Source organism: Solanum stenotomum, chromosome 4 (assembly GCF_019186545.1).
Source record: "Solanum stenotomum isolate F172 chromosome 4, ASM1918654v1, whole genome shotgun sequence".
Taxonomy (NCBI): Eukaryota; Viridiplantae; Streptophyta; class Magnoliopsida; order Solanales; family Solanaceae; genus Solanum; species Solanum stenotomum.
Window position 1 is genome coordinate 58,766,468 of NC_064285.1, and position 12,545 is coordinate 58,779,012.

A 12,545-nucleotide genomic window follows, 5' to 3' on the forward strand; every position below is an offset into this window, starting at 1 on the left:
GGGGGTAGGGGTTGTCAATTTTTTTTTTACAAAAAAGGCTTTTTAAATTATTTTTTTGGGGTGAGGGGTGAGGGGTGAGGGGTATGGGGGTGGGGTGGTAGGGATAGGGTGGGATGGTAGGGGTTGAGGTATTAACAACTTAGCTTTGATTTAATATTTTTTGGCTTTAAGGGATTAAAGTGGGTTATAATCATTTTATCCAAATCATATTTGACCAAATCCATATTTACCCATATTTTATATGGGTGGATTGTGATCCAATCCATTTTTACTTAATCCATCAAAATCCGATCCAAACCACCCATTTGCCATCCCTACTCTTAGTACATCCAACATATATTTTATTTAGGGATAACGGTTTGAAAAATATCCCAACTTTGGTTGAATTTGCTGTTGCGATACTAAACTTTCATAAGGACCTATTACCTTCCTAGACTATTTAACACCGTATTTTTTACCCCCTGAACTATTTAATAGTGTATTTTAAAGGTATATATGTGCCTATGTGGACACATTACTATTTATAATTTTGCATTATTTTTTATGTCCACGTGGAAAAATATTTATGTTTAAAATACAGTATTAAATAGTCTACGGAGGTAATAGGTCCTCATAAAAGTTTGGTTCCGCAACAACAAATCTGATCAAAGCTGAGATATTTTTTAGACCCTTATACCTTTTATTTAAAACCACAAGATTCAAAAGTCTTCTTTATTATTAAAATTTTAGACTATAAATTTATTCTCCACTTTAAAAGTATTACGTTATGAACCCGGTAGTTAAAGAGTGAGTTTGGCCCTTCGAACAACATGATCAAACATTGAACAAAAAGGCAGAAACGATGTTGAATATGGTGTATTAGTTGATGTATTTACAAAGAGACTCCACAATTATGGTGAAAAAGATGTAAACCAAATTTTGAGGGGAAATGAAATCTTTAACCATGATAATGCATGCATAAAAACCCCTTGTATTACTAATATCTTGAATTTTCATGTATTAGTAATACACACCTTAATATAGAATCGAGTGTACATAAATTAAAATAGTGTACCAAACAAAGTACTACTAATACACAAAATCAATGCGTTCAATTTTTTTTTTATATACATTCTATCAAAGCGTGTTAGGTAGAATAATGTCAATCATTTCTCTTTTGGTAATTGGTGTCACCCCACCCCTGCGGATCTAAGTTCTAATGTATGTCCCCACTCCCCATACTTCCGAAACTGCAGCCCCACCAAATCTCCAAACAAACGCGTTACATTTCAATCCTTTCAATTCACAGCTATTTGCTTCATTTAATTTATCTGAAAAATATCTGAACTTTGGTTGAATTTGCTGTTACGATACTAAACTTTCATGAGGACCTATTACCTCCCTAGACTATTTAATATCGTATTTTAAACATATATATTTGCCCACGTGGACATAAAAAATAATGCAAAATTATAAATAGTAATATTTCCACGTGGGTACATATATACCTTTAAAATACACTATTAAATAGATCAGGGGGTAAAAAATACGGTATTTAATAGTCTAAGAAGGTGATAAGTCCTCATGAAAATTTAGTATTGCAACAACAAATCCGACCAAAGTTAGGATATTTTTCAGACCCTTATCCCTTAATTTAATAATTCCCCTTCTTCGATCCTTCTTCTTCTCTCTACCAAAATCTCTATATATATATATATATATTCACATTTGTGTCCCAATCTCAAACACACATTCCTTAAGATTTTCCATAATGTTGTTGCAGCAGCTATCTGTTCTTGCATTTCTCTTGCTATGTCCTGTTTGGGCTGATAATTTCTACCAAGATGCGACGGTCACGTTTGGTGACCATCGTGCTCAGATACAAGATGGTGGGCGCCTTCTCGCCTTGTCCCTTGACAAAATTTCAGGTTCAGGATTTCAGTCCAAGAATGAATATTTATTCGGAAGGTTCGATATGCAACTCAAACTAGTACCTGGAAATTCTGCTGGCACTGTCACTACCTTCTACGTAAGTAACACAGCTTATTTCCTCTTACTATAACTCATTAATAAAAAAAACACATGTTCACTGAAGTGTTTTTTTTTTGTACAATATGCAGTTGTCTTCTCAAAGGAGCAGGGCATGATGAAATTGATTTTGAGTTTCTGGGAAATTCATCAGGCCAACCGTACACGGTTCACACTAATGTCTACTCTCAAGGAAAAGGCAACAAAGAACAACAGTTTCGCCTATGGTTTGACCCCACCTCGTCGTTCCACACCTACTCTATTATTTGGAACTCTCAACGCATCATGTATGTTACTAATTGAACTTTAATCCAAGTCTAAACAACTTACTTAGTGTTTATGTCTGACATTTTGGGGATTTTTTTTCTAATTGGCCAGATTTTTGGTGGATAATATCCCAATAAGAGTGTTCAACAACTACGAAGCGATTGGTGTTGCATTCCCAAAGAATCAAGCAATGAGAGTTTACGCCAGTTTATGGAATGCTGATGACTGGGCAACACAAGGAGGGCGGGTGAAGACGGATTGGTCCATGGCTCCATTTACAGCTTCTTACAGGAATTTCAATACAAATGCTTGTGTTTGGTCAGCTGCATTGTCTACTTCGTCCTGTGGAGGCTCTAAGACTGACTCAGTAAACAATGATCAGGCATGGCAAACTCAAGAACTGAACGGTAATGACAGAAATAGGCTTCGATGGGTTCAGCAGAAATACATGATCTACAATTACTGTGCAGATGCTAAAAGGTTCTCTCAATGCCTTTCTCCTGAATGCAAACGTTCAAGGTTCTAAAGGATCAAATCTACGAATGTAGTCTGTACTATTATCTTGGTTTTCTTTTCTATTCTTTAATTTGTTCCGGGATATCAGGGAAAAAAAACATAGTGTAATTATTTGAGCAAGCAATATATTCTTTATTCTTTGAGTAATCCTGAAATAGAAATAACGATGAATCGTTTTCCTGCCAAGCCTGTCCATCTTTGTGACCATCGTTGCCTTTAAGTAATTTCTTTTCCTAGGCACTCTCTGATGTCACATATTACTTACAAGCAATTATACAGACAACAGAGAATCAGGGAACTGCTAAACTTTAAACAAGAGAGGACAAATTGTGATGACAAAAAAAAAGTGTGTAACAGAAAAGGAGTAAAGAAAATACATTTGACTACCTCCCTTCAAGAGACGAGGAAGGGGGTGCGGGGACAGTACTTACATCAGCTGGAAGTGAGGATCTTACACAAGTCATGAAATATACATGAAGTTGCTGTAGCATAGAGCTAATCTTTGACAACTAAATTGAGCCATACAGCTGATTATTGTATAATATATTTCATGAAAACCTGGAAAGGTTGTAGCTTAAAATGGCTTCCCGAATTCTTGTGTCTGCTGCTCCCAGGCCGTCAGAAAGCCTACGCAAATATATTAAGCATATGCTTAGAGAGAACAAAGACACCTATAGCATCTGAGATTTCATCTACAAAACAGAGAAGCACACATACATACATGTACACAAATATACATGCATGTCGAACATATTATTGCACATGCCTATGTCTGTGGATCAGAACATCAATGAACTGACCAAGCCAAACTACAGGTCATTCAGCAAAAAACATCCTCATTTCAAAAGCCTAAGGTCACTCTCATCATGGATTTCCTTATTGCTTACCTGTCCTATAATCATCAATCAATTCCCCCCTCTTTTTTTGGACTATTTTTTTCTACAAAATTCATGATACTGTTCAGAGAATGTAGAGCTTTTGACAGTAAGACATTTAATTAGCAATGGGACACATCTTATGGACCATCACACCAAAGCAAAAGGATTTATAATATGTGTAGAATAATTAGAGATCAAATGAATAGCATAACATTAATGTGCACAGCAATCAGAACAAGCAATCGGTGAAACCATTAGTGAATGCATAATATAGGATGGATCATGGAGCAATCATGTTTCCGTACATGCACAGGATTTTCCTCCAAAAAACACCTCAATTAGTAATATCGAATTCAAGTGCATGAGAAAAGATCTTTAGCATACTTATCGGTATTTCTCCCAAAGACATATATATTGAATCATCATCTCCAAGCACTCCCTGAAGAAAAAATAATAGTATTCAACAAGAGGTTGGTGAAAAGCACTCATCAAGAGTTATGTCGTTCTCAGCTGCAAGTGAAAGCAGAAACAACAATAGTAAAAGTAACATATTGAACCAATTCAATAAATAACAGCCAGAAGACAAATTATGAAAATCATGGCACTAGTACCTCTCCATTATGCAGGCCCATATCATTGTGAAAAGAATTCATATTTTCTGGTACAGAAGAACAGCTTGGTATATCATTCCCAAGCAATTCTGATATCATCAGTCCATAACCATCCTGAACATCGGGAGTATCGTCGGTACCATGGGGGTTATTTGAAAAACCATCTGATCCAGTAAATACAACTTCAGACCTGTGTATGACTTCCCAAAATTAGAGGAGAATCTACGCAAGCAATATGATTCACCAAGAACATGTTTATGGAAAACTAAAGAAAGCAGTCATATCAACTCATGGACCAATGTTCTACCAACTTAGACTGAAACAACGGAAAATGCAAAGCCATATTAAATGAAAAATATATTAATGTTATAGCCTTACCTTGTCTCTAGATTATTCAAAGCCTTGTCTTCTTGTTCAGAATCATTATCCAAATCAATCACCTCAATGTCAATATGATCAAAGGCAGATTTAGCATATTGACGAGCTGTATTGCAGTTACTACTCATGGTCAGATCAATATCAACTGGTGCTTCTTCTTTTACACTTCCAGTTATCCCTGGGAATATATCAACAGGATCAGCATTTTGAGTCTCATTCACAACAGAAGCTTCCAAAAGATTGAGGTCACAAGTTTTCAAGGAGCCTGGAAAAAGTTGTTTTCCTGTAAAGTCAGTGCCTGGCTCCACATCACTCTTGGTAATCAGAGGAATGTCAACCAACTTCTTCTCATCTAATGACAACATCACTCCCTCGCCGTGCGAAGTCCCTGGTTCCTGTGAATTCGGCCAGTCTTCCATGGAATTAGAATGGTACAGAATACCATCTGAGAGAGAACATGTAGATGAAACCAATTCTCTAGGTTTCTTAGCTCTCCCTGTACAATCATCATCATGCTCTAATGCTCGTTTCTCTCCTCTTTCCAAGTTAATAGAACTGCAACTTTCAAATCCAGGTAACTCCACAATTGTTTCGTCCTCCTTTATTACCATGCTGTCTCCAAGAGATGAGGAATCCGTCTCATTTACTTGCTTAATGACTTGAGAACAACGTGATTCTTCCTCCAAATCAAGAGGTTCCGACTTGCCAGAATCAAGGTTTCTTGCATCATGACTATGAGGAGATGAAATTACACCAGCAGAAACATCCACATGGTTCAGTTCTGAATGCACTTGAGTATCCTTAGGAAGCTCCATCTCACGGGTGTTCTCATCTTTGATGACTGCATTATCAAAAACCTTCAGAACTCTATTTGCCAATGAAGAGCGAGTTTTCTTGGGAACATGCTCAAACCTCCAGACACTAAGTAAATTATTACTACTCTTGATTGTATGCGTATGTTCTTCAGTACAAGGTTTAACTTCTATGTTCTCCTTGGCAGCTTTTGTCTCCAAATCACCATTATCGTTGGAAACATCAACCTGATCAACTTCTATTTTTGAGGCTTCCATTTCAATACACTTTTCAGTATGTTGTAGTTCATCCTCTGATGGAAGATTAGTTTCAGTGCTAATAGGACATGCCTTTTTACCTGCATCATCCCCTGCCTTGTTTTGGCCTGCAGGCTCTGAATCAATCAGCGAGTCCACTGAACTCTCAATCTCAGGATCTATTTTCCTGGGAGGGGAATTTTGCAACACCACATCACTATTCTTAGCTACTCTCTGTTCATCTCTATTCCCTGAAAAAGTATTATCTTGAGCATCCACATCAGGAGAGTTCCTGACTCTATTCCACGACCCAACTCTTCCTAATTCTCGATTGAACTCAGAGCCATAATTTTTAACAGTTTCATTTCTTCTACTTTCTCTCACAAAGCTTCTTGAACCCATTGAGTTATATTCCTCCGGAAACCTTTTCCTACCATGACCTACATCACCTGCAGCACTCCCCAAATGAGGAAGAGCTGATATTCGACCTTCCACAGGGACCCCCATAAAATCAGCCTCCTGTGACCTAAACCCCTGAAATTCTCCAACCGGATTCCTTAAGCTACCATTTTGATATTTCCCTGAAAGAGCACTTGGATGCAACACTCCCTTGGAAACAAGGTACTCAGCCGCTAGCCGTCCAGCTTCCATGAAAATTTCATTTCCATGAGGCAATCCAAACTGCTTTGACTGACCACGCCCAAAATCAACCCGACTATAGTTTCTATACTCACCACGACCTCTCACAAATCGTTCAGGTGAAGCTCCCACACCCCCAACACCCATCGAACTAGACCTATTCCCATTTACCGGACCACGATATCTGGCATGCATGTTTCAATAGTTTAATAGTATCTAATGATCAATCCCAACCGCACTTCCCCTGAATGATAACAATCCAAATTATTCACACAAAAATTTCAAACTAAACACCAAACACTAATTTTTATTATTAATTTTCTTTTCCGTGTTACAGTTTCCTTCATAAACCCTAAAGTGACAAGTCTCTAAAATCCATGGCAATTGAAATAGCTTTGAAAATTTGTTACCTTGTTCCAAAACTGATGATTTATTAGGGTTTCAGAGCCATTTCACATCATCATCAAATTGTACCATTTCTCCATCATCTTCATCAAAACATCAAAATTAGGTTTTTTTTTTCTGTTCAATTTTTATAATTTGTATATTTTCTGGAGAAATCTAACTATTTTTGTCCTGGAAATCATCAAGCTCTCAAGATCGATACAGGTAAAATAAAAATTAAAAAAAAATATTGTTCGTCTGGGAATGAAAAATATAGTGGAAAATTGCGGGTTGTTCAATGTTTTATGTTGATAATTATTTTATTTTTTCAGTATTGCCAAAAGTGTGAATCTACAAGAAAAGATTAAATTAATTACTTACTTTAATTAAATTGAAAAAAGGAAAGAAAGTCAAGTGCGTGATCCACCAACCTGCTTTTCTTTTTCTAATTAAACGAATTAGGCATATATTCATACCTTTCTCATCTTATCAATAAATTAATTATTCTGCTCCTGTCTTAATCCACATTCGAATTCGAGCTTTGAGTATGAATTTTTTGATAAATAGCATTTTCTTTATGAATAAGGTTTTACGTGGCGCAAATTCAAAATATCAGGCTTTAATATCGGTATTGAACATCAGATTAGAAAAATAGAATTGAGGCATAATACAATGTGTCCTTTAATTTGATCTTATTTCATATTTAACACCTTTCAGCTTTGGGTCTGAACAAGTAGGGACTTTATATTATAAAATTAAAGGATATTTTAAATTTAAAATCACAACACTTATTACTTTCTTAAACTCTATGCTAAATCAAAATAGAATTGAGGCATAATACAATGTGTCCTTAATTTTATCTCATTTCACATTTATGCCTTTCAACTTTGGGCCTGCATAAGTAGAGACTTAAACTTATATAAAGTTGAACAAATAGACACATGAGTCTTATGTGGCATCATACACGTAGGACGCCACATAAGTCTCAAATTTATATATAGGATGTCATGTAAGACGTGTGTGTCTAGTTGTTCAATTTTATATAAATTTAAATATTTATTTATACAGATCCAAAATTAAAAAAATAAATATGTGTTGAAATCAAGTAAAATGGTATATGCCTAAAATTGAAACGGAGAGAGTGCTAGTTTTAGTCTGTGTCACGTGTATGACACATCAAACAATAAAAATAGAGAAAATTATACTACCTCCGTTCTCTTTCAATTGTCATATTGCGTTTTTAAAAAGTCAATTTGATTATTTTTCAAAATTAATTTAGATTAAATTAATTCTATAATCTAAACAAAAAAAAATTAGATATTCAAAAACTATACGAAAATACCATACTTTGCATTTTTTTTTGCATATTAATATGATGAAAAACACATCGTAAAATGTTAATCAAAGCTTTTATAGTTTAATTCAAAAAATGAAAATTGAAAAATATGACAATTAAAAGTGGACGGAGGAAGTATATTATACGAGGAAATAATGCTACCAAATTGGGTCCATGTTTTGTTTTCTTACAAAATTTAATCCAATTTCTATGTAAATAAGATTTATTTTGTTTTCATTAGAATATTTTTACGTTGTTTTTTCGTTTTGTTTTTGATTTTTCTTTCTCTCATGCTTTTTCCGTCATAAAGTTTTACTCTCTTCGAATATTAGAATTTTATCCTATGTTATGTTTTTCTTCTTCCTCCAAGTATATTTATCATTTTAATTTTCACTATTGCAGTTTTGATTTTTGTTCGAATTATTGGTTTAGATTTTTTGTGTTTTTTATTTCTGATTTTATATTGTATTTGCATCTTAGTTTTGATATTTTTTTTCATAGTTACAACCTTTGTGATAGGTTTGCATTCTTTTTATATTGTTTTTTTAGAATACATTTTTGTTAATGATTTTAGTTTGAATTTTAGTTTTTAATTTTGGGTATAATATGGTTTTATCTGCTTTGACTATTTCTTTAGATATTTTATTACTCTAATAATGTATGCAGATTATGAATTAGTGATGATTTTTTTGATTTTGAGTACAATAAATGTTTCCCTTTTTTATTCTTTTTCTAAGAAAGTGTGCTTAAAAATAATTGCACCTAGAAGTCTTGCTAAGATTGCTCATAAATAAATTAAATGTGATGTTGGAGCATAAAAGAAACTTGTCATCTGTCCATGTAGCTGCAATATTTCACCACTATGATAATGATGGGAAATTCAATTAAATTAGAATTTAATATAATATATTTTTTCCTTTTTAAAATATCTTAATATTTATGATATTTTTATTTATGATATACTCCTTTATTCTTATTTACTTGTTTATTTTTTACTTGATTAAAAAAATAAATAACAATTGACATAGTAGATTACTTTAAAGTTTTAAAAAATAAAAATAAAAATAAAATGATACGTAAATTAAGAAATTTTCTTGTTGGTATTTGTTACTTTTTTGAGAGGGTCTAAATCTTTATTTCATATTTTTTTTAATCCTGCAAAAATATTGATGTTACTTTTATTTCTAATTCTGTAAAGTAATATGTAAAATAATATATACAATATAAATAATAATATAAAAACATAAATAAAATAAAAAATAGAATTCATGAATGAAAACTAACCAAACTTATTAGATATGTCAACTAATTAATATGGGATATATTAATAAATATGTTTATATGTAAGATATATTTTAATCTTAAAAATTAATTTTCCATTTAAAAAGCAGAAATTTTTAACTTCTCTCCCATAGCAGATTCTGCTTCTATTTAAAAAACAGTTTTAAGGATTTGTCATACTTAATTTTTTTTACTTAAAAAAAATATTTCTGATCTCCCAACGACAATGTCAAACAGAGAAAAATGATTGGAGTCAGTTTTGTTTTTATTGAAATACTCTATTGACCTTGAATGTCTTTAGGGGCTTGAATTACTTGATTTTACTATCAATACAGGAACCCAATGTGTTATGCTTCATTTTATATCATGTTTGTAACCTGGGATTTTGAATTAAGGGTGACATTAAAGTGTCGAAATAAAATGGCGGTGACATAAGTCTTAATTATTAAGCGTAGGTGACAATTATGTAATTAAGGATTAAGGATAGTGGGTGTTAGTATTGCTGGCATTGAAATGAATTAGTTGCAATTTATCAAACTGTAGACTCATGTTAAAGAGGTTGCTTTGATTTGTCAAATTTACTACTACTGCTTAAAAAGTAAGCAAAAAATCGATGATGAAGTGTGGTGATCTTTTTTCTAAAAAATGTCAATGTGATCTTTCCTTGTTTCATTCTAACTTTCCCAATTGTATAGGATCCCTATTGTAGAAGGAACACCACTAGATCTACACCGTCTTTTCGTTGAGGTGAAATAGGAAAGGTATGTTCAAATAAATATTTTGCTTTTGTGACATACATATCATCTTTTTCATTAAAATGTATTTTAAATTTGGAGAGAGAATAGTCGTTATGAAACTACAGTAAAATACCTTATCAACAACTTCAAACACTAAATCATTCGAAGAGATGTACTGGTGTAGGAGATATAGGGGGCCAAAGGAGAAGAATAAAGGAAGGACAGGGAAGAGGAGAAAACGGGGAGGAGAATACATGTCGACCATTGAAGAAGAGATATATATGAGAGAGAGATAGGGAGAAAATTGGCCAAGAATAGTGAATGTTGGGATTTCGAGAGTTAGCTTGTGGTTGTACTTCTATTTTCTCCTCCTCATATAGCACTACATTGAAATATGTCGTTTTGTGTCATTGAGAACCTCAACCCCCACATGGTCCATATCTTCCAATTGCAGTTGTCATTGTCAATCTCTGCCTATATCTCTGATTTGATCTCAACTGTTTAAATGATTCCATGAGTGCAATCACAAAAAAACTTTGGCATCTGTGAAGCATTTGAAGTCTATATGAAATGCTTGTTGAGTATCTACAAATATGATTTTCCAAATAGTGGCTTTCATCATTGTTTGAATTTAGCATTAGTAACCAATCTCTTTAGGACAACCCTGGTGGGCAGTTGAGCTTCTCCATTCCCTTGTTTCTTCCCTTTATTGTTATCCTATTGATTGATTTCACCCTCTATACTATTTGGTCACGATTTCTTCACTTTTGTTGTTTCTTTTTCAATATGCTTTTATATCCTTTTCCTTGAGCCAAAGGTATATAAAAAACAACCTCTCTGCCTTCCAAGATAGGGGTAAAGTTTGCGTACACTCTACCCTTCCTAGAGTCTACTTGTGGAATTACTTGCTATGTTGTTGTTATATTGGTTAAACTCTTCTGTCACCAAATTTACACTTCTAGCAAACAATTTTATTCTTTTGCTATGACAAAAGAAATATTTTTCAGTGTGAAGGAAATATATAGAAGCAATTTTTATATTGTCATCACAAAGGTGGCAACAGATATAATTTGTTTGCCATGAAAACTCAAATTTTCCGGCTATTTCTATAGTTTAGTCTTATGGCAATAGTGTTAAGCCCCGATAACTTTTTATAACTTATTCAGGCTAATCTCAACTTAAATGAAGTTATTAAACAACCCAAGGTTCGTGGTATCCACACAATGATTGCAGAGTGTCAAACTAGTCATGGTATGAGTATGACAGTGTTGGTAGTGGAAACGGTGGTTAAATGTTGAAGTGAAAAGGAAGAAGGAAACAAAAGAACTCTCATTGCGACAAGCACACTATGTTGGGAGAGGCAATCCTGGGCAAGCAAGTAGAAGCAAAAAGTTCAGGCTTGGATTGATTCCCAAACAGTCAAGAGTACACATCTTATTTTAACATACTATCTAAAATTCTCTACCATTTAAAAAAATTACAAAAATCCTTCTCAGATACATCCCTCCCATTAACTAATGTATCATTTGCAATCCGTGAGCTATGTATTCACATGTCTTCTGATGTATCCAAGATCCTATAAATTAAGGAATTTCTATAATTAATAAAGAATAGAGATATGATGTAATTAACTCTTAACCTTATGAAATTTATGTAATTTTTACTTGTTGCAGCCCAAACGAGGGGCCCAACCGCAAAAGCAGCCCAGCAAAATGACAATCAGCTGACTTTAATTCTTCCTACTCAATTCAGCCCCTTTTCAACAATGACAGACTTTGATAGAGAGCAGATTCGAACACCTTTGGTTAAAAAATTCAAACAAATACTTTCCCTCCCAACAAACCATAACCATAGTCTTTACCTATAAATACATCCTTATATCTTCGATCAAGGAGAAGATTGAAAGATAAAATATCCATAAATATTTAACCAAATAAGGCCTATAAATACATCCTTATATCTCAAATAAGGCCTTATTCCCCCTCTTCACTGTTTTGGGATATATGTCAGCCTGTTTGGCTATCTGTTCCTAGTTCTGTGAACTTTCTTCATCCAAATTTTTTCCTCCTCTGCTTTCTCTGGTATTGTCTTTGTTTTGTGTTGTAAAGCGTCAATATTGTGTGAAACAACATCATGTCGCGTTTTATAGGTGTCCCTACTACATCCAGAAGATGAAAGTAGGAGAAATGAGGATGAGGATGTTTAGATGGATATTTACTAAGCAAGATAAGATTATGAAGAAAGATATTTGAGGCATGGTAAGAGTTGCCTTCGTGGTGGACAAGACGACGAAAGCACGGTTAAGATTTGTATTGCTATTTTTTTCTCCCACTTTCTTATATTTCAATTTTATTATTATATATTGTTTCTATTGCTTCGGTTATCATATTATTTGTTGGTGTTAATGGTAGTCTCTATTGTATTCTCTTTCACTTCTTGTTTTGTTATGTTTTAGGGCCTAT

The 12,545-nt window shown here is 33.7% G+C and overlaps 2 protein-coding genes across 2 annotated transcripts; one reads left to right on the forward strand and one right to left on the reverse strand.

Annotated features, from left to right (window-relative positions):
* Positions 1 to 1,723: 1,723 nt before the first annotated feature.
* LOC125861977 (xyloglucan endotransglucosylase protein 7-like) lies at positions 1,724 to 2,936 on the forward strand. The gene is made up of 3 exons (XM_049541930.1): positions 1,724 to 2,016; positions 2,109 to 2,294; positions 2,386 to 2,936. The coding sequence occupies exons 1-3, from the start codon at positions 1,751 to 1,753 to the stop codon at positions 2,798 to 2,800; spliced, it is 867 nt and encodes a 288-aa protein (XP_049397887.1). The 5' UTR covers positions 1,724 to 1,750; the 3' UTR covers positions 2,801 to 2,936.
* Positions 2,937 to 3,139: 203 nt separating this feature from the next.
* On the reverse strand, positions 3,140 to 7,054 carry LOC125861976 (uncharacterized protein At4g26450-like). Its single transcript, XM_049541929.1, has 5 exons — positions 6,756 to 7,054; positions 4,658 to 6,589; positions 4,280 to 4,469; positions 4,053 to 4,107; positions 3,140 to 3,417 (listed from the first exon to the last, which is right to left on the reverse strand). Exons 2-5 carry the CDS (start codon positions 6,538 to 6,540, stop codon positions 3,365 to 3,367), a joined length of 2,181 nt encoding a protein of 726 aa, XP_049397886.1. The 5' UTR covers positions 6,541 to 6,589; positions 6,756 to 7,054; the 3' UTR covers positions 3,140 to 3,364.
* Positions 7,055 to 12,545: the final 5,491 nt, after the last annotated feature.